Source organism: Saccostrea cucullata, unplaced genomic scaffold (assembly GCF_032062105.1).
Source record: "Saccostrea cucullata isolate Sc308-1 unplaced genomic scaffold, CSIRO_AGI_Scuc_v1 ctg1228, whole genome shotgun sequence".
NCBI lineage: Eukaryota > Metazoa > Mollusca > Bivalvia > Ostreida > Ostreidae > Saccostrea > Saccostrea cuccullata.
Genome location: NW_026929291.1, coordinates 217,791 through 244,637, shown reverse-complemented (window position 1 = coordinate 244,637; position 26,847 = coordinate 217,791). Strand labels below are relative to the sequence as shown.

The following is a 26,847-nucleotide window of genomic DNA, read 5'->3' as shown; positions in this document are numbered from 1 at the left end:
ACACGAAATCAAAACTAATTTGAAAAATTATACACAAAAATTGAATTATTTGCGCTCTTAATATGGGTCCACCGTGAGTTTCAACGTTGGTGTTACATATTTTCAATATCTGATGAGTGCACCGGGTACCCCTACCGTTGATACATTTATATACCATTGAAGAGAAGAAATTTATTATTTGTAAAATATTTCTTGCTTTTAATGAATTCGTAATGTTTGTCTAACGTATATGCAAATAAAAGCAAATTTTCACCGAGAAACGTTCATTAGAAAGAGAAATATTCACAATGTCTCAATAATTTCCGAATAGCCCTTGTTAAAATTTTTATTCTGTGATATTAATTAAACTCGTGATTTATAAGGTATAAATTCAAACATCTGTTCGGCGCTTAGATGTGACATTGTAGGATTTTCAAGATTCTTTCGTAAGTATGGTTTAAAATGTTCATACAGAGATGAAATAAGGATATAACAAACTATTATTAAGATTAAAGTAAATTTTGAAGTAAAAGTTGTATGTTTTAGCTCACCTGAGCCGAAGGCTCAAGTGAGGTTTTCTGATTACATTTTGTCCGGCGTCCTTCTGTCTGTCTGTCTGTCTGTCTTTCTGTCTTTCTGCCTTTCTGTCTGTCTGTCTGTCTGTCTTTCTGTCTGTCTGTCTGTCTGTCCGTCTGTCTGTCTGTCTAGCTGTTCTTACGAGAGGTACATTGTGGGGTAAAATTAACGTATTTTCCAGCAGTGTGGGGTTTTTTTGGTACTGTGGGGTTAACCCCATAATGAAGAGGTCTAATTACGTTCAAAATTACTCTAAGAGGTCGAAAAACCTAAAATTAGATTTAACCTCACAAAGACTTTGTCCAAATTTTGGACATGTCCTTAGCCCAAAACGCTCAGACATTCAGAAATCTGCTGTTTAGAGGAGTTCGGTAATTGAATCGAGGAGTTCCGAATACCTGAGCATGCGCATATATTTAAAACTAACTGCGCATGCGCATATTACGGAAGTAGCTGTGTTTGGACACTTTGTATTAGCAGTGAGGAAATTCGGAAACACAAAAAGCACATGCAGTAAGTCTTACTATTTTGTTGCACCACATTGAAAAAAAGCTTTGTAAATTGTTTGACATGCTTCATACGTACATTATGCAGTTGTAGAATTTATTTAAAGTCAAGGAAAAGACATCTGTAGTCCACATAAACACATACCTATTGAAAACGGGCTTTTGTGAAAAAAATTATAATGAATGCACTGATAGTTCTTTTTTTAATCAGAGGTCTGCAATGAAAACGACCGATACCCGGGGGTCGGGCTAGTGGTTTTCTGCATGAAGGTCGCCCCGTTGGCCAGTAAAAAAAGATAATATTATTTATACACATGCAACACATGCAAAGCACACCTGGTACGTATTTTCACTCGTTTTTTGCTATAAAAATCCAAACCATTTAAATTTTCCATATAACATGCTCCAACTGTCAATAAATCTCCATAATTTAATCCGTATTTGAGTACTACTTGGCTTATTTACTTCAAAAAACGATCGTGTTTTTTCTTAATTCGAATTTTCTCTATATCTATGGTAAATACATGCAGATATCTCATAACATAAATACATGTGATTCTTCCGACGGGAGACAAAATCTCTGGATTTTTCACGCCTGTTCCGCCCCTCCCGATTAATTTTTAAATCTTCCGTGTTTAAATTTTTTCAAATTGAATATTTTTGGCTTTAATTTTATCCTGTTTCGTAGTATAATTGCTCTCTCTCTCTCTCTCTCTCTCTCTTCTCTTTGAATTCATTCTAGATACGTACCAATTGTTTATCTACTCTTCACACATTTGTTTACATGTACTTGTAATCGTACCTTAATCTATAGAGAGAAAATCAGAATGGAAAATGGAATTAACAATGTCACTGCAATAAATTTTCACAGCAAGTAGGCTTTGTAGGAATCAACATGGGGTTGTATAATTAGGTTGTAAAATTTAGTGGTATATCAATTTGATAAATGACAATCAATGTTTATAAATGAGTGCAGGACATTTTAATCAGTTGTTAAAATACCCATTATGTCACATTTTTTTCACATTCGCTTGTGTAATTATGTGCCCGATAATAAAATTCACCTATTAAAGAAATTAAACAAATTACCTTTAGATACGTATATAAAATTATATAACTCTGTTTGTGTTAATGGAAAAAATATAATTGTCATGTAAGATCAATTTTTACTTATTTTTCAAGATCGACGATTGAAAATTTAAAAGAATTAAATCACAATTAATAGTTTTTCCATAGCTAAACTTAAAGAAATTCAAGCTTAAAGCTACATTTTGTAATTTACAATATTAATTCATCATTACTTTGAATATTTACAGTGAGAGTATGTGACTTAGCTAATACAGGGCTATCAGTATTTTCACACCTGTTAGATTTTGATTCCGTGTAGAAGCTCTAATTGCAATTTTTGTCAAAACAAATGTTTTGTATAGCATGATTATCTCGTGAATTTCACTATCAGGAGACGATCGATAGGGATTAGTTACGCTCTACTGCACTTGACACCTGTGTTGTGTAGAATGATTTTAAACTGCGTAAATACAAATCTTTGGTCAATTGAATAATTTTTTGTGTGTGTCTGCATGTTAGATAGAAATTCTGACAGCTTTATAAAAATAATATTAAAAATTTACCAGACTCTAAAAGCTTCAGCAAACTAGTTGATCGAGGATTAATTGAAGGGGGGGGGGGGGGGTTTACACTGCTGATCATTACCTGAACATATGATAGTGAAGTTTTTAAATGGATTTTATTGACACTTACTAAAATAAATTTTCATACTTTTAATTCACCATTAAACTGTCTTTTAATTAAAGCTTGTGTATTTTTTCTTATTAAAAAAATAGATAGTAGTAAGGCACATGTATTTCTTCTTGAATGATACTGTAATTCAATTATCATATATTTGAATGTAACAAAAGAACACTCTGAGTTCCCGAAACTAGTCAAAAATATGTCGGACAATTGTCTTGTAAATATTCAAAATTCACCGGACAGTAAAAAAAAAAACTGTTGTAAAATTTACCTGACATTAATTTTTTGTATGTAAATTTAACATATTATAGGATTGGAAATTGTGTCGATATAATAAATAATATGTGTAAATAAAAAGATGGCAAATGCAGATTTAAAAAAAAAAATGATTAAAATATTTTCTATAAGGCCTGTGTATGCAGGATTTGACGTCGCCGACGGCGTGTGATGACCAACGCTTAATTCATCGTATAAAATTATTATGTCCTTTCTGACAGATTTTATTAAAATTTTTTTTTAAAATAAAATCTGCAACATGACAACTCTTGGTTGATTGTTTGGAATTAGTGGGAAATATATGTTGTTTTCCAGGCTTTTTTCTTTTGGATTTAGGATTTTGGTATTTTATGTGCCAGGAAAAATATTACGTAAAATATCAAACTCGTTTTAAAAAGCCTGGAAAACGTCCGATATTTCTGACTAGTTAAAATTTATTATATAACCTCCACACAGTTAAAAATATGTACTAATGATATAAAGATATGCAAATTTATCATGAAAATGATGATTTAAGTGAATTTGTTGTCGTTTTACTACATTCAAGTCAGTCCGCTATTTTTAGAAAAGGGGAAAAACGCGCATGTATTTTAAATGCTATCAAATACATTTAAAAAATCCAGAAGTTGGTATAATATTATCATGCTAATAGATTAAATTATAGAGAAAATAATAAATGGTAACAAATTGTCTGTAATCAAGCAGAAATAGCAGGCAACTCTTGCAACCCTGCAAATTCGTCCTTCAAAACGAAAGTAGATTGTCACATTTTTTTACTGTCAGAACTACAGAGTGCATATATTTATCAGAGGGAAAATATTTGTTTGACAGTGTTTTTAAAACTGTTTTTCCTCCCAGACTTATGGAAATTATTATTTTAATATGTAGCTTTTTATAGTAGACAATTTTACACATTTTATTTAAACAAGATCTGGCGCGCCCCTGACGTTTTTTTCATTCCTTTAGTTTTGCATTTGTTTATTGTCAGGACAATTGAATTAAATGATTTTGTTAAGATTATATGTAAACGTTATACAGTCTGTAAAAAAAAAAACCATCAGACATTTTGACCGATAACATTAAGATTTTACCGGTCCCATTCAAAGTTTACGGGGATCCCTAGTGTACCGGTGCGTTTCGGGAACTCTGAACACTTATGAATGTATGAAGTTTAACTGTTTTGTAGGAACAGAAACATCAGTGGCGTAGCTAGGCTGAAAATGAAGTGCATGCTCCAATTTGCAAGGGTCTGGGGGCCGCCCTGAGGCCCCGAGTGGGTCCAGGGCAAAGCCCTGGTGGGGGCCCAAGCCTCCGGAAGCTCCTGGATTCTGACGATTTAAACACTCATAAAATCATAAAAGAAAGTGAAGAAAATACATATCTTGACAACGTTTTACCATTATAAATAAACCCAAGGAGCAATTATAATTGTAGAGAGACGATTTAAAAAAAAAAACTTAATTTTTAAGTAATACAGGACATGCTATCGTAGATTGGCTAGTATAAAAATTTTCGGCGATGTTTTTTATCCGCAAAAATTACGAAAAAAAAGAATATTACATCAGGTAATAAATAAAATTAAAGTGGCTCAGAACAATCTACTTATTAATTCATCTTATAAAATAAATATTTTTGTAAATTCAACCCTAAAACTTAATTTCATTTGAGAAAATGAAATGCTCAATTTTTTACGGTAGCTGCCATAATGGTTTTCGAACTTACAGTGTCAGTGACTTTATTTTTTTTTTAAGTAGTAAAACTACGCAAGTGTACATGTAAAGAAAATTAGAAGAAACATAACTTTTGATACTACAGTTATAATTTAATTTGTACATGACTGAGAAGGAGTCAAGTCATAGAGTCTCATTATCTTTTTTTTCAAAATGATGTGCATGCTCGAGCATACAAGCATACATGGTAGCTACGCCACTGAACATGCACAAAACCTTAAAAATTTGGAATTCTTTAATTTGATATTTTTTAAATAAGCATGGATTAATATATATATATACACACATACAAAGGTTTTGTGAAATTGACATGTTTAATTAAATCAACTGTAGTGGTTATTGCTGTTTATTTATTGACCGACTGGCTACTTCTTTGGCAAACTGGAATAAGAGGCCACCTGTCTAGTTTCTGGACTTCCCAAAGCTTAAAACAAGTTTGACTGTACTTTTTCACCTTTTACCAATATAAGAAAGTAGTTCACAGTACATGACAACTATGCTATAAATAAATTTCGATGAATTTTAATTAGTAACTCGGAATTTTTGTGTGTGTTATAAATAAACATTTGCTTCTGTATTCCTTTGTAGAGTTCAGATACCACTGAAAGTGAACATCAGTGGAACTTTGATGATCTAGGCCACTCTATTGTTGCAGCAACACCAGCAGGCGTCGGACATTCATAAAGTTGAAAGAACAAACCTATGACTTGAACACACAATTTGTGATCTGAATATAGTTAACAAATTTAAGGAAAGCAACTATTAAAGACATCCAGATCGGTGGTTAGTACATGTTATAAGTGCCCATAAAATCAAGACAACAATATTATTTTACAATAAATTAAAACATAACCTGTAAAAAAAATTCAACATTATCATTTAGAAATATATTTTACTGTTGTTTTTTTTTTGACAGGTATACATGAAGTATGAGTTAAAGACTTTTCAGAAGAACAAGCACAATCCCGATTCATTTTTGCCATTACCTTCTCCAAACGGCGACATTCAGGACTTGACTTACTTTTCAGAAAAAGAAGATGAATCGATTTTTGAAAGTTAATCTAAAAAGATAACATTTACATGGGTCGTGGATTTGAATTACATTTTCTTCATGGGCAACTAGTTTCAAGTATTTGGATGTCTATTCTCAAGTTACTGCAAACCTTAAATTAACTTCTTGATTATTAGTTAAATGTGAGACCGTGTTAACTTGAAGTAATCATTTTTTGAATTGAGCTATGTAATCTCTGATTACATGTACTTATGTTTATGAGTGGTGTTCAGCTTTAAGACAAAAGGATCTTTTATGAACATTGCATTCGGCATGGCGAATTTCTATACATTAACAGTCATAGTTTTCGTCTTTTTTAATTAGCGATCTCATTTTAAATGTGAGAAATAATTATTAAACTGAAATGTACATTTATGTTGTTTGATTTTAATTTTTTGAAAATTATAAATCAATTGCATGTTGGTTTTTTTTTTCATTTTATTTTAGGGGATGGGAGTGGGGGTGCAGCTCTAAGTTTGAGTATATTTTCCAAAAGGATGTACATCGTTATTTTTGTTTTAAGATCAATTTTAAAATGCAAAATGATGAGATATTAGACTACACTTTTTTTCTTAAAACTTCATTTTAATTAATATATTTTGTTTAAAATAAGTATCAATAACATGCAAGTTTTAGAGTTATTTGACAACTCACTATATACTTGGTTTTTTTTTTTACATCTATGAAGATTGTCTCAAATTTTGAGGTTTTTTTTTCTGTGTTCTACATTTATTGACATGTTTCTTATCTGTGTTCAACTTGTCGAGTAACTGAAAAGTTTGATTAAATTTTTTTTTTAAAAATCAGGATCATCTCTTTTATTTATTATTATTAATTTACAATGAAATTATGTATGCTTTTGATGCATAATCACGCCTGCTAATCGATCACTTGCACAACCAGCAGTTGTGTATAACAATCAAAAGAGATCGATTTCCGGTTGTGCAGTTGATGCGAATAATTCCAGTGCACAGGTAGTAAATGGACTCGATTCAGACAATAATTGATATTTTTATTAAAATATAAGAATGTGATTCCATGAGCAATTTATTTTTCTTTAATTTTACACTCTCATGAAATGCAGTGATTGTCGATTAGCGACTATATTTGTTTTGAAGCAAGGGCTGGTAGAGCGAAAACGCTGATTGAAAACAGTATTCGCCGACTAAAATTCGTTTTAATCTCAACTAACCTTAAACATTCAATGTCCACCATGAGTATGCAACAAGTGCATCCTATCCACCAAAACTGGGACTTCGATATGTGTATAATTTGACAAATATTCGAAGAAAAAAACATTGCTTGTGCATGCGATCATTCAGTTGTGAAAGAGATCTCGGGTTATGCATGAGATGAAGGACAAAAAGTTTCAAACTTTACGAATAAATTTAAACATTATATAATTATAACGCAGTCTTGCAAAATTTAAAACATAAAACTATAGAATTTTCTTGCAAATAAGTTGAATTTGTGAGAAAAAAAGATATATAAGATAAGTAAACTGTTGAAGTAGATCTTTTAGGGGAGGGGGTTAAAGTTTCAGTTACAATCAATATAATTACAGTAAAAAATTATGTGTGTATTATTTAAATCATAAATCTTGTGTGAATTATCCAATGCATCTTTAATATGACTATTCCGTATGCAAAAAAAAAAAAAAATAATTAATAATAAAAAAAAGAGATAAAATAAAATTAAAAAAAAACAGCATATACTGGGCATTATATCATTTTCTTTCAGTACGAAATTGCTTAACTCAAACATACCTTACCTTTATTTGACGGTACTTCAACAAAAGTGGAGGGAAAGACCGAATTTTTCATGCTTTCATTTCATATATATTTTATAGTAAAAGTGCTGTCTGTGAAAAAAATAAGAGGCAGGCTCTCGATGATATGTGTTTGCCAAGGGGTAAATATTTCCTGGTGTTTTGAAGCTAGGTATCATGAATTTTGTTATCGAGATGGAAAGGATCAAGATGACAACACCACATTACAGGTGCTTCTGGACAGGACCCCCCCCCCCCCCCCGGACTTGTTGGACACTTTTTTCTCACAAATTATATTTATTACATTATTCATCGTGTATACCATAGGGGGAAAATCGTCAAAAATCCAAAATAATCGTTCAATAAAAAATATCCCTATTAAACATTCCAAATAAAATTAATGCAAAGCATCAAATCAGCCGCAAAATTTATAATTTCAAAAATTACTAGTACTTTCTTTATTTGAAAAGCATCAATGCATGGGAAGCACACAATATTCAAAGCTGAAATAGATCAATTTCATTTCAGACTGTCTTCAAAGCAAAAATTAATAAAATGTTTTTTTAATTAAATAGAAATTTTAGTGCATTTGTTCATCAAATGGAGTCATCAATGAATCAATAAAAAAGTCAATGATGAATTATAAGAATGTATGAATGAAGATGTAGGTCTCTCAAGATGATCCACATGCCGAAACCCTGGATCTTTATCACGTGATAATACCCATGGTTTCTGCAGTAGGCTAATCAAGGCGCGTAGTTTGGAAAAAATGTAAGAAAAATATTTGTTGTCACATCTGTTGCACATTCAAAACAATTTTTACTACAGTGTTGTTGAAAAACTTTTTTCAATTTTTATTCACCTTGCAACTTTAACCACTTCATTATTATCTGGAAAATTATGACGATTTCCTTTCATATCTTGATTACTCCCTGGTTGGGGAGTACCTATTGTAAACTCTTTCTATATAACCATATATTATTAATTACCCAATTAGAAATGACAGTGAAATTGTAACAACAACAATAAATGCTCAGTTTAAAGAAAGTTTTTAAAATTAAGATTAGTTTACAGAACTTATGAAAAATAACGCCTCATTTCCCGATATAAAAGATCGGCCGCTGCTGCTGAAAAAGTCAAAATGTGCTTGCAAAAATGACTGTACATCATTGGCGGATCTAGAAGGTGGTTCCTGGGGTTGGACCCCCCCCCCTCTATTTGATTAGAGAGAGAGTTATGTAACACGGATATTTTATTACGTCTAATATTTTCAATAAAATAAATACTTTGAATAAAAAAAAATATTTAGAATAAAATAAATACACTGTACATGTTGTTCAGTCTCTGTCCTTTCTGATCGCTATAAATAGAGTTCCCTCGTTTAATATGCTTTCCTCCGAGTACCGTCACATACAATCCGAGCCCTGCTTGCTTGTTTGTGTTTTTGTTTTGTTTGTTTGTTATTGGCTTGTCAAAGTCCCCCATAGAACTGTTGAAAACTCAGTGTTGCCAGGTTTAAAGTGCCTATATGCATGAGTGTTGGACACCTGGACAACCCCCCCCCCCTTTTTTTTCAAAAATTGCTGGATCTGCCCCTGCAACGCCTTCATATTATAGACAATATTTAACATTTTATAATTACCTAAAATAAAATAGTATAAGAGGTGAATTATGGAGATTGTATAATACTTGCGTAACTTTTTATCCTTTATCTCATGCATAACCCGAGATCTCTTTCACAACTGAATGATCGCATGCACAAGCAATGTTTTTTTCTTCGAATATTTGTCAAATTATACAATATCGAAGTCTCAGTTTTGGTGGATAGGATGCACTTGTTGCATACTCATGGTGGACATTGAATTTTTAAGGTTAGTTGAGATTAAAACGAATTTTAGTCGGCGAATACTGTTTTCAATCAGCGTTTTCGCTCTACCAGCCCTTGCTTCAAAACAAATATAGTCGCTAATCGACAATCACTGCATTTTATGAGAGTGTAAAATTAAAGAAAAATAAATTGCTCATGGAATCACATTCTTATATTTTAATAAAAATATCAATTATTGCCTGAATCGAGTCCATTTACTACCTGTGCACTGGAATTATTCGCATCAACTGCACAACCGGAAATCGATCTCTTTTGATTGTTATACACAACTGCTGGTTGTGCAAGTGATCGATTAGCAGGCGTGATAATGTACACTTCAAATTCATGCACCAGCAGATTCAAAGGAAAAATTATCATTAGAAATAAGCAGTAAAGATAAAGAGATTATCCAATTTAAAATAGTTTGAAAAATATTTAAAACAAATTTTCGAGTATGTTATCAAAATAGGAAAAAGTATTATGAGTATTGTTTGGTATTTTTAATAGTAAAAAAAAAAGGATATGACGTACTGGCAATCGCATCATCTCACTCAGGGTCTTTCCGTCAGAGTTTGGAAAAACAACCTCGAATGTATTAACATCACCTGATGTTAAAGGTTTTGCTTTTCTTGTTTTTTTTTTCAAATATAGGATAGAGGAATTAAGAAGTCCCTTTTATAGTATATTTTATGTAATATCATAGCATTGAATAAAGTTAAACTCCATATTCCACAGATAAAAGGTCTTCATGCATTTATTTCGAAGATCATGAAAGGGGGGGGGGGGGTTGTTGCCATGGCGTCTAACTAATACATTCGAGGTCGTTTGTCAGCTAGTCAGAAAGGCACGAGAAGTTGCGATTGAACATAGTGGGGGTACTTGTTCTTTTATTACCAGTCCCTGGTAGAGTTTTTTGATATTAGAACATACTTGGGGTTTTCAAACACTTAAATTCATATGGTTACTGGTATCTGTTACATGAGAACACAGCGGGGTTGTTTGTTTAACACTCTGAGGTTACTAAGATGTCTGATATTTTCTATCAGAACATATTGTGGTTCTTGTCTAACACTTTGTGGGGTTAATGTTATCTTTTATCTATATAAGAACATAATGGGGTTGTTACACGTTATGGGGTTAGTGTTGTCTATTATCTTTATGAGAGTACATAGTGGGGTTGTTGTCCTAACACTTTATGGGGTTAGTGTTGCCTACTATCTTTATGAGAGTACATAGTGGGGTTGCTATCCAAACACTTTATGGGGTTAGTGTTGTCTGTTATCTTTATGAGAGTACATTGTGGGGTTGCTGTCCAAACACTTTATGGGGTTAGTGTTGTCTATTATCTTTATAAGAGTACTTAGTGGGGTTGTTGTCCTAACACTTTATGGGGTTAGTGTTGTCTATTATCTTTATGAGAGTACATAGTGGGGTTGCTGTCCAAACGCTTAATGGGGTTAGTGTTGTCTATTATCTTTATGAGAGTACATAGTGGGGTTGCTATCCAAACACTTTATGGGGTTAATGTTGTCTGTTATCTTTATGAGAGTACATTGTGGGGTTGCTGTCCAAACACTTTATGGGGTTAGTGTTGTCTATTATCTTTATAAGAGTACTTAGTGGGGTTGTTGTCCTAACACTTTATGGGGTTAGTGTTGTCTATTATCTTTATGAGAGTACATAGTGGGGTTGCTGTCCAAACGCTTAATGGGGTTAGTGTTGTCTATTATCTTTATGAGAGTACATAGTGGGGTTGCTGTCCAAACACTTTATGGGGTTAGTGTTGTCTATTATCTTTATGAGAGTACATAGTAGGGTTGCTGTCCAAGCACTTTATGGGGTTAGTGTTGTCTGTTATCTTTATGATAGTACATAGTGGGGTTGCTGTCCAAACACTTTATGGGGTTAGTGTTTTCTATTATCTTTATGAGAGTACATAGTGAGGTTGCTGTCCAAACACTTTATGGGGTTAGTGGTTGCTGACCAAACACTTTCTGGGGTTAGTGTTGTCTATTATCTTTATAACAGTACATAGTGGGATTGCTGATCAAACACTTTATGGGGTTAGTGTTGTCTATTATCTTTATGAGAGTACATAGTGGGGTTGCTGTCCAAACACTTTATGGGGTTAGTGTTGTTTATTATCTTTATGAGAGTACATAGTGGGGTTGCTGTCCAAACACTTTATGGGGTTAGTGTTGTCTATTATCTTTATGAGAGTACATAATGGGGTTGCTGTCCAAACGCTTAATGGGGTTAGTGTTGTGTATTATCTTTTTAAGAGTACATACTGGGGTTGTTTGTCTTATAATTTATGGGGTTAGTGTTGTCTGTTATATCTATATAGCATAGTGGGGTTGTTTGTTTAACACTTCTGGGATATTCTTGTCTATCATCTTCATGTGAAAACATGATGGGTTAATTTACTTTGATGCAACAGTTATCCTCAAATAAAAACATTTTTTTGCATTGTTACTGCTATGCAGTTGTTGAAAAATGTTATTGCTATATCCGTTCTAAGTTTTTCTGATAAACAGTAACATTTTTAAGTACTTATAATTAGTTGCCTGTGAAGTTGACTTGATATTAAATAATTAATTTTTAACCCCACAAACATAGATCTTTAACCCCACAAATATAGACCTTTAACCCCACAATATACCATTTGTTTGAATTCCTAATGAAACCTCTCAAGTCACCACTCTACTATTAATAACCCCACAAAGCAAAATGATAACCCCGCACCTTCCGTAAAATGCACAATGTACCTCTCAACTGTATAGCTGTCCGTCTGTCTGTAAACCTTTTTACATTTTCGACTTCTTCTCAAGAACCGCTGGGCCAATTTCAACCAAACTTGCCACAAAGTATCCTTCAAATGAAGGGCCACGCCCTCATTCAAGGGGAGATAGTTGGGAATTAATGAATATTTGGTGGCATGTTATAAAAATCTTCTTCTCAAGAACCACTGTGCCAGGAATGATGGAACTTATGGGAAACATCCCCAGGTAGTGTAGATTCAATTTTGTTCAAATCATGACCCCTGGGGATAGGGCAGGGCCAAAATGGCCGACCAAAGTTTTACAAAAAAAAATGGAAATTTCTTTAAAAATCTTCATCTCAAGAACAACAAAGTCATTATTGATCATATTTATATGAAAGCATCGTCAGGTAGTGTAGATTCAAGTTTGTTCAAATCATGACCCCCAGGGGTAGGGCGGGGCCAAAATGGCCGACCAAAGTTTTACATAGAAATATATATGAAAATTCTTTAAAAACCTTCTTCTCAAGAATAGCAAAGCCATAATTGATCATATTTATATGGAAGCATCCTCAGGTAGTGTAGATTCAAATTTGTTTAAATCACGACCCCCAGGGGTAGGGCGGGGCCAAAATGCCCGACCAAAGTTTTAAATAGAAATATATAGGAAAAATCTTTAAAAATCTTCTCCTCAAAAATAACAAAGCCATAATTGATCATATTTACATGGAAGCATCCTAAGGTAGTGTAGATTCAAATCTGTTCAAATAATGACCCCCAGGGGTAGGGCGGGGCCAAAATGCCCGACCAAAGTTTTACATAGAAATGTATAGGAAAATTCTTTAAAAATCTTCTTCTCAAGAATAGCAAAGCCATAATTGATCATATTTATATGGAAGCATCCTCAGGTACTGTAGATTCAAATCTGTTCAAATCATGACCCCCAGGGGTCTGGCAGGGCCAAAATGCCCGAACAAAGTTTTACATAGAAATGTATAGGAAAATTTTTAAAAATCTTCTCAAGAATAGCAAAGCCATGATTGGTCATGGGACTACTTTTGGATTTAAGCTTTTCAAGTATAAACCAATTCTGCTTTTTCCTAGCCACAATGCTCAGGTGAGCGATGTGGCCTATGGGCCTCTTGTTAATAAGACCTTAAAAACCTATGGCCCAGTGTCTTCTAGCATTTAAATGTTGTTGTCTTTAAATTATCTATTTGATTTTATTTTTATTTTTTTTTTTTTGCAGATACAATTTTAGCATTTATTTTTTCATAGGCTATTCCACAACTTTTAGAAATCAGGGCTGCATTTCACAAAACTATCGTAAGATTTGTCCTTAGACAGATCTTACGATCATCTTAAGGTCTCACTCATGACAATCATAAGTTTTGTCACTGCTGTTTCACAAAACTATCTTAAGTATAAGAAATCTTAAAAAGGTTTTAAGACAATTCCATTTTGGTGAAAAAATATGTGTGTCTCATAGAAATGTGTGTCTTTCTTGCGTGGACCCTGAGGTCCACGCAGTAAATATATAAGCGAGGTTAAACCGGATGCCATGGGCAAACGTCAGGATACGCATGCGGGAGAGTTCTCTCCTAACAACTTACCCTTAGAATAATTTCTTTCTTAAACATATACTTTTATATACAAACTAACCACTGATCCTATGACACATGCATTTTAAACAGTAGGAAGAACTTACATTACTTAATAACTTGAATTAAAAACTTCATTCAACGAACAGTTCTAGGTTTTAAAAGATACAGCAAGTCTTCATCGGCATCTGTTATGTGCATCTAGGCATCCAAATACAGCTTGGTACAGGTCTGTAGAAATGGGTTTCCATGTGGTTGAGGGGAGGGGGGGTCCGAAAAAAAATATCCCTACTACAGAGCTGCATAAGCAAGAAATGTACCATCAGATCTATAATTCAATAGATTTATTTCGAATAATTCCAAAATAGATGTCAAGTCCAAGCCGTTATGGGTTTACGGTTTACCAATATCAAAATACCCCGATTTTTTTAAATCATAAAACTTTTGGCTAATCGGAGATATAATTTTACAATTTTGGTATGAACATGATGAGCACTATCAGTCAAAGTAGGCAAATTATTGTAGTTAATGTGAAAGACCTACATGAATATTCACTTAACCTAGAAATTTTCTTAAACTGAATTTCGGTTAGAAACACATGCATATGGTCCACGTATTGTAGTCCTTTTTTTAAAGGACAGCAACTTGTTATCATATATAAATAACATTTAATAAAATCAACCTGTCTCTTATCTTAAACGATCTTTTTATAAAATATGTACTGTTGCTACCGCAGTGTAAAGTTTACATGTGTAAAACCGTGTATATACAGGATGCCCTAACATCATATCAATAAAACACCAAACTCTTAGACATGTTTATCTCTAAGCTATTGTTTTAGAAAGTTAGTCAGTTCAGAAAAGATTTATAAATAGCGCTTCACGAAACTTTAGGTAATATGCAGCTCCGCCTTGAGGTAAAAATCCATTGTGTCGTTGTTATCTGATTTCCTTACAGTACCTAATTTTTTTCAATTGTCTCTGTATTTCTCATCAAAATTCTAAAAACTTTGCACAACACGAAATCAAAATTAATTTTGAAAATTATACACAAAAATTGAAATATTTGCGTTCTTAATATAGGTCTACCGTAAGTTTCAACGTTGGTGTTACATTTTTCACTATCTGATGTCGTGAGTGCACCGGGTAGCCCTACCGTTGATACATTTATATACCATTGAAGAGAAGAAATTTATTATTTGTAAAATATTTCTTGCTTTTAATGAATTCGTTATGTTTGTCAAACGTATATGCAAATATATGCAAATTTTCACCGAAGAAATTTTCAATAGAAAGACAAATATTCACAATGTCTCAATAAATTCCGAACATCCCTCGTACATATCTTTATTCTATGATATTAATTAAACTCGTGATTAAAAGTTTAAATTTCAGACGAGTGTATCCGTTATAAATGTGGCAGATTTGGTAGAGGATTTTTTGGAAGGGGTGGTGGAGGAAACAACTATTGTAAGTATTTAGTTTGAAATATTAATACAGAGATGAAATAAGGATATAACAAACTATTATTGAGATTAAAGTAAATTTTGAAGTGAAAGTTGTATGTTTTTAATAGGACCTTAAAAACCTATGTCTAGCATTTAAATGTTGTCGTCTTTACATTATTTATTTTATTTAATTAATTTTTTTTTTGCAGATACAATTTTTGCATTTATTTTTTCATAGACTCTCCCACAACTTTTAGAAATCAGGGCTGTGTTTCACAAAACTATAATCGTAAGATTTGTCCTAAGATAGATCTTACGATCATCTTAAGATATAACTCATGACAATCATAAGATTTGTTACTGCTGTGTCACAAAACTATCTTAAGTATAAGAAATCTTAAGAAGGTCTTAAGACAATTCCATTCTTTAATATCACAGGGATAAAAAAAATGTTTTTACGAAGTTTTTCTTTATTTTTTTTAAATATTGAAAAAATGTTTGTCTCATAGATATACCGTCGGGAAAAAACTAAATTTTATTGCATCAATTTTAATGTACTTTGTGTATGTGTTGGAAAGAGGAGGGGGTCATTAAAATTAAATTTGAAATTTCATCACAAAAAATTAATTAATAAAATTTGCTTAAATGTCTTTTTGCTCAGGAAATAGAAGTTTTTGACAAAATGTACGTGATTACTTCGTAAGATTTTGCATAAATTCTGCTTCATATGAATATAAAAAAATAAGTCTGCTAATAACGGAACGCAATTAGTACCCATGGGAATTCCAATAGATTGTTGGAAAACCTGTTCTCCAAAAACCACATAGATATTGTCAATCAGAAACTCAAGCATCTTCTTGATGTCAACTTCAGAGTACTTATGTGTGCAATCATATTCTGTTTTAACTAAATAATTTTGCAAATGACAAATGACAAGGTAAGTAAATTTACGAGTTCCATTTTCATCGAAGAAGCAGCTGTCAATGATATCAAAAAGCTTGGATTTAAATATGTCGTGGGGAATTGTTGTGTATAAAGTTGAAAAGTCGTAAGCTTTAAGCTGTTTATTTTTGTAAAGTCTTGTGATTTCAAATTGTCGAAAAGTTCTTTAAAATTTTTTTTTGTGTCAACATCTGATTCACACCACTTCTTGAATATATAGTTGCACAGTACTCTTGAAGTTTTTCCTTCATACTGTCAATATGTTAGTGAGAAGTAACGAAAGAGGCTTGGTTGAACATTTATTGGAACCTGCAATGTATTTTTGTTTGTAAGGATTCTTATGAAGTTTCGGAATCCTAGGATTACAAGGATCCTACTATTTTTAACATTTGAACTTAAAGGTACATGGACGCATATTTGAAGTTAATATTTTCTGTTAAAATATCACTACTTATATATTTTAATAACATTTCATATGAAATGATTGATAAAATGAATTATTTTTTGCAGGTACACTGTTAGCATTGTTTTTGTTTTTGTTTTGATCTGCTACAATTTTTAGAAATCATTACATTATCTCTGGCTTCTTTTTTTAAAATGAACTGGTGTGTTTTATTCAAGTTGGCAATTGAAAGACAAATTTTTATTCTGTAACGGCACCCATAAGTCACATTCATTTTTTATCTGCCTCAAAATCTAACAATTGTTTGCTATAAAGTAAAAGGAATGGATGGGATGAAACTTTTTTACGACGGGAATCATGTATTGTAATTCATGCTAGCAGCATTTTTAATCCCATGATATTATTTAAAGTAATTAAAATATGAAATTTCAGTCCTAACTTGTAAGAGTACAGAGTTTAAATGTGACAATAGCCGCTGCATTCCTTCCATCTATAGATGTGACAATGACAATGATTGTGGAGATGACAGTGATGAAAACTGTGGTAAGTATGGTAAAAGATATTTAAATCATATGAATATATATACAGAGATGAAATATTGAGTTAACGAACAGTAATCAGTAATCAAAGTTACGTTGCGGGTTGAATCCCACTGTGGGATCGATCCCTCGGTTGAGACCGTATAAACTGACGTTCCGTGTCACAGTAGATGCAGTAGGTGTTGATATGAAAAAGATCCCTCACTGCTCAATGGCCCTTTTTGGCGAGTATAGGATAAAATTGGTAGCTTTTCACCGGCAGGTGGTGGCGTCTCTATATCAGTGATAAATCTCGTGAGGGACGTTAAACAACACACAATCAATCAGTCAAACTGTAACTGTCGCTTGTTTTTATAATGATCTGACAAACGGATATATCCGTAAAAAACTCAGTTTGCAAACAATGACCTAAGCATTAAAAAGACACTCAGTTTGGTTGTTATGAAAATAGTCTTTGAAAAATGCATGAATAATGACAAGCCTTATCTGTTAGATATCCTGCTTTTTTAATATATTTTCACGTATAAAAATTAATACAAAGTTATGGATTGTGTTTGAATTTGAAATATAATATTTCATTAAAATGGTAAGCTTTGAGACCTCTTTATTCAATGAAAACGAGGAAAAACAGTATAAAATATCTATTTTCTATCGTCCTTTATATATTTTGTGTTCTCTTATATTCAGAAGCCCGAAACTGCTGCAATTTTTACTTTATCCAAAAAGCATCAATTGATTTCATAATTGTGATAATTATGCTACTTTTAGGGATAGTTCAGGCCGCAGAGTATACGGTGTCTTTTTCACCTGCATCAGCCATGCTTAACAAGGGAGAGAATTTAACAGCATTGTGTAACATACCCAATGGACAGGGTGCTCTTTACATTAACAGTAAACTCAAGGTCACGTGGTACCACAATAGCCGCAAGCTGACCAGTCTCTGTGAATTTGAAGAGCCCTCAATGGAAAACAAGTATGATTGCAATGTGTTGTTTCAACAGGCCAATAACATCAGCTTTGAATTCACCATAATGGGTAAGTAGTTTCGCGAAAATGAATGAACTACCTAAAGAAATATATTTTTTTGATGTTTCTTGTATTTTCTTTGATTCAAGATGACAATATGACCTAGTGGTGGTATTCATTATTTAAACTGAAATTAAATTTGATCGTTGTATATTAATAGCAAGGTCAGTTCAACGATTTTTCCCCCTGAACATTAGGAACAAGCATTCTGAGGGTATTGCATGGGCAGACACAAGTCCCCAAACGGGATCCAGTATTCTCTTTAAGCCTGTATATGAAAAAGCCCCCCCCCCCCAACAAAAAAAATGATTTTCGGTAATTACTTGTTTATGAATGGAATTTAATCGAAAATAGGGGATATTAATTTTGCTTGTCCGTCCGTCAGTCTGTAGTTCTGTCTGTTCCGTACGCTTTCGTTTCCACGCGTTATCTCGAGAATAAAATTTAACAGAATAACTGCCCATGGCCTAAGGAGGATTTCTATCGATATAGGGGTCAAAAGTCGAAGGTTAGGGGCATTAATTCAAAAACTCTGTCTGTTTTAATACTTTCGTTTCCATCTGATATCTCCATAAACCTTTGAGCTATTACAATGATATTTCATATCATAACTTCCCATGGCTAAAAACAGATCCCTATACCCATATTTATTTTTAGGTCAAAAGGTCAAATAGGTTAAGGCCGTATTTATAAATTATGTGTGTGTAAATATTTTATATACTGCAATATCTGAAGAAGCTTTTGAGTTTTTACAATTTAATATTTTATGCAATGCTGAATACTACACGTAACTATGACCTCCCCCCCCCCCCACCTTTTTTCTGTCACTCTGTAACACTTTCGTTTCAAAACAATATATTGAGAAGCCTTTGAATATTCAATTAAATTCTACACAATAACTCCCTATGGCCAAAAAAGAAGATGCCTATTGATTTTGAAGTCAAATGGTTTAGTAGAGGTTTAGTGAATTGGACACACTGGGTTTTCTAGCTCACCTAAGCTGAAAGCTCAAGTGAGCTTTTCTGATTATATTTTTTTCCGGCGTCTGTCTGTAAACGTTGAACTCTTTTTCGACTTCTTCTCCAGAACCCCTGGCCCACTTCAATTAGACTAGCCACAAAGCATCCTTGGGTAAAGGGGATTCAAGTTTGTTCAAATAAATGACCAGGTCCTTATCCAAGGGGAGATAATAAAGAAATGACCAGGTCCTTATTCAAGGGGAGATAATAAAGAAATGATGAAATTTGGTGTTTTAAAAATCATTTTTCTCAAGAACTACCTGGTCTTGAACGACGATGAATCTATATGTGGAAGCATCAGGTATTGTACATTCAAGTTTGTTCAAATCATGACCCCCAGGAGAAGGGGGGATATAGTGGCTGATGAAAGTCTTACATGGGAATGAATATGAAAAACCTTTAAAATTCTTCTCTTCAAGAACAACAAAGTCGTGATTAGTCATATTTATATGGAACTATCCTCATGGAGGTTTAAATTCAGGTTTTTCAAATAATCACCCACTGTGGTAGGGTGGGGTCACAGCTGATGATCAAAGTTTTACATAGAAATATATAGGAAAAAACTTGAAAATTCTTCTTTTTATGAACAAGAAAGCCATGATAAATTATCTTTATATGGAAGCATCCTTGGGCAGTGTATATTCAATTTTTTTTAAATCAGGCCCCCGAGGGTAAGGCGGGGCTTCAGTTGACAATCAAAATTTTACATAGGAATATAAAGAAAAATCTTTAAAAATCTTCTTAAGAACAACAAAACCATAATTTGTCTTATCTATTTGAAAGCATCCTTAGGTAGTGTAGATTCAAATTTGTTCAAAACATGACTCCAGGGGTATGGCGGGGCCACAATGGACGCTCAAATTTTTACGTAGAAATATAAAGGAATTTTTTTTTTTAAATTTCTTTTCAAGAACAGCAAAGCCCTGATAAATTATATTTATATAGAGGCATTCTCGGGTAGTGTACATTCAAGTTTGTTCAAACCATGACCCCCGGTAGCAGATTTAATATTTGACATGCCCCATGTGACAAACATGCTATGATGACTTACCCCGTAAACTTAGGGATTGATCTAATTAAAAAAAAGGTGATAACTTCTGAATTACACATACACTGTAAAAGGGCGTTCATATTTGACACAATATGCCCTAAAAATGACATCTCACACACAAAGACTCCAAAAGTGGGGTACCACAATTCTCTGAATTTCCTTACAAGACATACATGCTTTGATCAGAACAGCGCATTTTACATGGTTAAAAAATCAATTTTTTTTAAATAATTAAACTTGATCTATGGTTTGTTACTTATTTCGAATAATCTAACTGTGTTTTAGTACAAGCCATCACCAAAGTGAGAATTTCTCCCATAAATTAGGTCAAAATCTAGGGTCAAAGAGTCAATTTACTTTTCACAAGGATTACATACCTTTTTCTTAATTTTTCATTGAAATGATAGTTTTAAACTAGAAATATCTCCATAGGACATGAATGACCCGCTGAGGGTATGTCATGAATGCAGCGTATTAGTGTTTTGAAATTTGATGAGAATATCTTCAAAAGTTTTCTTAAAATTAAAATTGAAATCTTAAAAAAATGGTGATTCTATGAATGATTCTCATAAAATAGTGTAGATGTGCATAGGCTTACATAAGTATCTATTTGATATTTTCGTTAAAACTAAGTAAAATGCAAATGAAAAAAAGAAGGAAGGTCAAGGTCACAAGAAAGTTCACAAAAAGATAAAGGTCAAACATTTTTGTTGTGTTTGAATAGTTCTTACAAAAACATATCAGCATGTTAATATATTTTGTATTATTCATTTAAAAAGTGAGTTAACGTCTGATAAGAGATATAAATCTTAACCACAAAGTTTTCTATTATTCCCTAATAAATTTGTCGTCTTGAAGTGTCTTTTTTGTCCAAATTTGCCCCGCAAGCTATGCTATAATTATTTATATTTTACTTCTAAAATATGTTTCTTTTGGAAAATCTTTAAGGTAACTGAGCAGAGGCTTTATGAACCTTAAACACTTATTTAAAAATAAATGTAATTAATCTCAAAGGTAAGATCAAGGTAAAAAAATATTGAAACAGTTAAAAAGCTTATACATCAGTTTGTATTAGCATTTGAAGTTTGATAAAAATATTATGAGTGGTTTCTTTAAAACTGAGCTAAACACAAATTAATAAAAGCGAAGTTAGGGTCAAATGAAAGGTCAAGGCCTAAAATATTGATGCAGTTAATAGTTGCCACCAGTTTGTATCAGAATATAAAGTGTAACACTTTCTAAAGAAGAGCAAAGTCAAAGTCAATAGTGAGGTCAAGGTCAAAAATATTTGATGCAGTTGAATAACGTAACATCAGCATGTATCAGCATATGAAGTTTGATAAAAATATAATTTGACCAAGTTAATGTAATAAAGCATTTTCATAGGAATGTTTTTCTCAAATTTGATGAACAACTAATTTACTAGATTTTGACCTTAAGCGAAATTCAAATAACAAACATCCTTTCTTCTTTTGATGTATATTAGACTTACAGAAGGCAGATGCTGGGAACTTGACCTGTGAAGTTTTAAAACAAGTGAAGGAGAGAGGGAAATGGGTTAGGGATGACCTTGTTGCTAGAATGTCTGGAACCATTAAAATCAGAGGTGAGGATCATCCAGAAAAGTCTGTAGCCATTACAATAAGGGGTAAGGATCATCCAGAAAAGTCTGTAGCCATTAAAATTAGAGGTAAGGATAATCCAGAAAAGTCTATAGCCATTAAAATAAGAAGTAAGGATCATCCATGAAAGTCTGTAGCCATTAAAATAAGAGGTAAGGATCATCCAGAAAAGTCTGTAGCCATTAAAATAAGGGGTAAGGATCATCCAGAAAAGTCTGTAGCCATTAAAATAAGAAGTAAGGACCATCCAGAAGAGTCTGTAGCCATTAAAATAAGAAGTAAGGATCATTCAGAAAAAGTCTGCAGCCATTTAAATAAGGGGTAAGGATCATCCAGAAAAGTCTGAAGCCATTAAAATAAGAAGTAAGGACCATCCAGAAAAGTCTGTAGCCAATAAAATAAGGGGTAAAGATCATCCAGAAAAGTCTATAGCCATAAAAATCAGGGATAGGCGTAATCCAGAAATGTCTGTAGCCATTAAAATCAGAGGTAAGGATAATCCCGAAAAGTCTATAGCCATTAAAATAAGAGGTAAGGATCATCCAGAAAAGTCTGTAGCCACTAAAATAAGGGGTAAAGATCATCCAGAAAAGTCTGTAGCCATTAAAATAAGAGGTAAGGATCATCCAGAAAAGTCTGTAGCCATTAAAATAAGGGGTAAGGATAATCAAGAAAAGTATGTAACCATTAAAATAAGACGTAGGGCAACTGTGGTGATGCGTAATATCTTATGTTGCTTTTTCAAACTAGAGTTTTCCAAGGAACGCATGTGTCGCCTGCTTTTAGCTTTTAGCTTCTTTAAAGATGCAACTAAATCAAAGGGTGGTCAGCTATTATATGCTAACAACATATACAGTATTTCATGCAAAAAATCTAACATGATAGTTCATATATGCACAAAAGCATACACACATACTATAAGACGGAGACAGAGTCTGCCAATCCAAAAATATGAATCCCAATCCTTAAATGTATAATTAAGTTAAGATCATTTTAAATAATTATTTTATCATTTTACGTGTTTTAAAGACTTTACTCTATACCATCCGTTATGGGATCACGTTTCAAATGTACATACATGTACATGCATTTTCGTAATATTTGAATACCAGATTGTGGTCACTGAATATAATACGGTTTCAAAAAGCAGTATTATAAGCTTATAAACTTGTATAAATGTTAATCATCAACACCACCACTCAAAATTGATCTACTTTTCAGAAAGAATTAAGTACGTTACTTATAATACGGAGGCCCACTATTTTCCGTAATTTAATACACAGGTTTACCAAATTATAAAGTCTGTGTGCATATACTAGAAGTTTGGTTGTTTTAAAATATGCGAAGCAAAATTTCCAAACTCAGTTAATTAGACGTATACACCACGTGTAAAGATCCGTTTTTTTCCGGAAATTGCTAGTTTTTCCACTATTTTTAACAGATATTTCTAAAATTGAAGTAGTGCACATCCCGCGAGCAAAATAAAACATGTATATTTCAAAACATTTTGATGATAGACGGATGAAAACAGCGATAAGATTTTGCTCGAGGAATGTGCAGTATGTTTATTTTGACTTTACATCAGTATTTCCGGTGGCGGATTGAAAGCTCATTGAGAGGTGTAATTTTATTTATTTTAAATTAAGTCACCATAGCTCATAAAATGTTAATAAATTAATACTATATGCATCGGCAATATATATTTATTTTACATGGTAGTCTATTAGTCATGAAAAATAGCATACAAGCCTGGAAAATATGTAAGGATAATAAGGCAGATTACGATGGACCCTGCGATGTGTAACCTGCATCTGTCAAATACTTTGAATAAGGATAAAGAACCAACGAAGACACTTAAATACAAAAAATTGTAAATTTGATTAATCGTATTAGTACAGAAGAAGAAAAAGGGCCTGGATTTTATTTTGGAAACTGAGAGAGTTCAAAGCTACCCGTCAGCAGATGTGAATAAATTACGTAATAACGCAAACGATGACGTCAAAATAGATCCAGTTTGATTTTCTTATAATTTATTTTTTTTTTATTATTCTAAAACACTTACAATAACCCTTTGCAAGATCTGTTCAAAATTATCAATATTCTGTATATATATGGTTGCATTCTCGTATAAACGAACATGCATATATTATAAACCCCCCCCCCCCCCCCCCCCCCAGCCAGATGTTTAATATAAATCAAAGTACTCAGAAGTTCAGAGAGCCGGGCTCATTCACAGAGTAGAATGGATTTCTTACATGAATCACGTTTATATTCTAATGAAAAAATTATTTCACAACTATCAATATAAATGATAAGACACTGACAGTGAGTTTTTCAATCCTAATACCACGGTCCGATTTTGTCAGAATCAGAATTAATCTGGTACCGCAGCTGAATGTAAACAAACAGGCCAGTCTGGTTCCCTCTCCTGCTTTACCTCGTATGTGTAGCGAACTACGGTAACACTGATTATCAAAAATCCTTACGCTAATGAACTATGTTCTTTGACTTATGAAGTTTTCAAAGTCATTACTACTAATGTTTATTTTATATAGATAAAACTTCGTTTTATTTTTGTTGCTTTATTTAGTGTTTGTATTATCTCAAAAGCAGTTTGAGAGTAAGAACTATATTTTTGCGTAACTTTAAAATGGCGACTATGGGGTCAACATCCTGACATGAACAGGATCACATAAGCCGGCAATTGCTCTTTGAGCAATAAGCCCAGCTAAAAATGATAGTCTGAAAATGTTGATATTTAATTTCACGCTCTATATTTGTTGCTTATTGCACCTCTGGATAAACTTTTGAATGCACCAGCCTTTATTTTAAGAGACTTTTTTTTACATACTACACGATGAATTAAAGAAAAGGGCCTATTTTCACCTTTCTAGTAACTTAAAATTGCCACATAATTATATAAACTAAAATGACTGTCATTATTTATCTGTCAAGGATCCCTGAAACGTCAAATGGTAACGGACTTGGGAAGCGACATATAAGTCACTTTTTAAGAAGAAAATTCAAACACAAAACTTTTTGGGGATCATGATCAGGTACTACACGTACATATGTATATAAACCTATCGTAGTCTAGATCTATTCTCAAAATTTTAAATAAAACATGGATATTATTCAAAACTTATTCACTGTTTCTTTAATTCACGAATTTGTTAACACCGTGAATATAGCGAATATTAACACCGCGAGTTATTTTCCCCATGTACAGTATATAAAAGTTAAATAAACTTAGTTCTCATTAATCCGTGTCACATCATCTTGTAAAGGTATATTCATTGTAAAGGAGTGTTGTGTAAAAAAGTTAGATTTAGATACAATGTTCACAAAGTACTTGTACATGTATATTCGCTTAAGAATACTTTATATAAAGATCGGAATTCCTGTAAATTACACAATTTAAATCAATTGCGTTTCATAGATATCCGAGATTTAAACAATAACTTATATATTCATTTCCGGCTCGGATAAAAAATATTTGACACAGTTTGAAGTCAATCTAACCCACAGAAACTTGGGAATATTTAAGTTTAAATTTGAGAAAAAATTTAATTTGAACGTAGATACCGAATATCATCTTTAAAAATAATTCCTAATCTCGTAGTTATTTTTAGCTCAGATAGGCCAATTTTTTTCAGGTGCCGACTTCTTCAATATCTATTCTTGGTATAAGGTACTATATTTCCCTAATATCACTTTACGGTAGTAAAAGCTGAGGGGAGGGAGAGTGACCCAGTCTTTCAATGAACATTTTCAATAGTAAAAGCCGTAATGTTTGGAAAAACTTGCTACGTGCCAGTATAACTCTGAAGAATCTATATTCCACATTTTAATTTTAAAGCATTGTTATGTCAATGGAGCATAATTATTAATGATATATCGATGTTTAACCTCTGGAGAATTTTTTTAAATTAGATCTCTTTTTTGCTCCGAAATTCTGATAGCTAATGTGCAAGGTTTGCAGCAACTACATGTTCCAGAATTTCGGGGCGTAACAAAGATCTGAAATAAAAAGTAAACAAAAGACATCGTTAAAAATACCAAGGTTAGATATTTCCATTTAGTGAACATGATGGCAGTAAAGAATGTGCATTACGTGTGAATCAAAAAAAAGGGGAGGTCGGGGTGTGTGTTTGGGGAGGGTGTGTTACTAACCATGATTCAATAATACTGAAAATCCTAAGGCTGGATTAATGATTTCACGTGATCATGAAAAGTCCCTTTCTGACATGACTTGTCAGAAAGGGACTTTTCAATGCAAATTATTTACAAAAAAGACATCGTATCTCTTTTGAATGTTTTTGCACACATTTTTTGTAATGTTGAAAAAAATAAGTTCATGTGAACTTTTGTATTCGCATAAAGAACCATAATGCACGAACAATGTCGTATGCAATTTTTTCAGGGACGTAGCAACAGGGGGGCTTGCCCCCCCCCCCACTTTTCTCCCCAACATTACCTTTACTATAGTAATTGTACATTGAAAGGATGGTTGCCCCCCCCCCCCACTTTTTACCATAGTAGAGAAGTGAAAGTAATTTGACTTTGAAGTTGCCCCCCCCCCCCCCCCCCCACGAAATAGGATTTTCGAGTTTGGGCAACTTTCAATTTTCGGGGTTTTTTTGTTTGTTTGTTTGTTTGTTTTGCTTGTCAACTTTTTCAGGTAAGTAAAAAAATTCCTCCGGTTGCCCCCCTCCCCCACACTTTCAAAAACGATGCTACGTGCCCAGGCGCGGATCCAGCAATTCAAGTTAGAGGGGGTGCCAAATGTAGGCAAGGGGTCTGGAAGCTCATGGATTCTACAGATTTTGTAGGGTAAAAATGAGGTGTACCAAGTATACATATTTACATTTTCTATACGAAACTGTGATTTACGTTAAGTTTGACAATTTTAGGGGGAAGGAGCGCCCCGG

The 26,847-nt window shown here is 32.9% G+C and overlaps 1 protein-coding gene across 1 annotated transcript in view; it reads left to right on the top strand.

The window, feature by feature from the left end:
- Nucleotides 1-26,847, top strand: part of LOC134280352 (uncharacterized) — a 50,305-nt gene that overhangs the window by 17,462 nt on the left and 5,996 nt on the right. Inside the window, exons 2-6 of the mRNA XM_062762761.1 lie at nt 363-425; nt 15,262-15,336; nt 17,092-17,202; nt 17,967-18,233; nt 21,781-21,900. Of these exons, the coding sequence (XP_062618745.1) occupies nt 363-425; nt 15,262-15,336; nt 17,092-17,202; nt 17,967-18,233; nt 21,781-21,900 (636 nt within the window). The remainder of the gene's footprint in view (nt 1-362; nt 426-15,261; nt 15,337-17,091; nt 17,203-17,966; nt 18,234-21,780; nt 21,901-26,847) is intronic.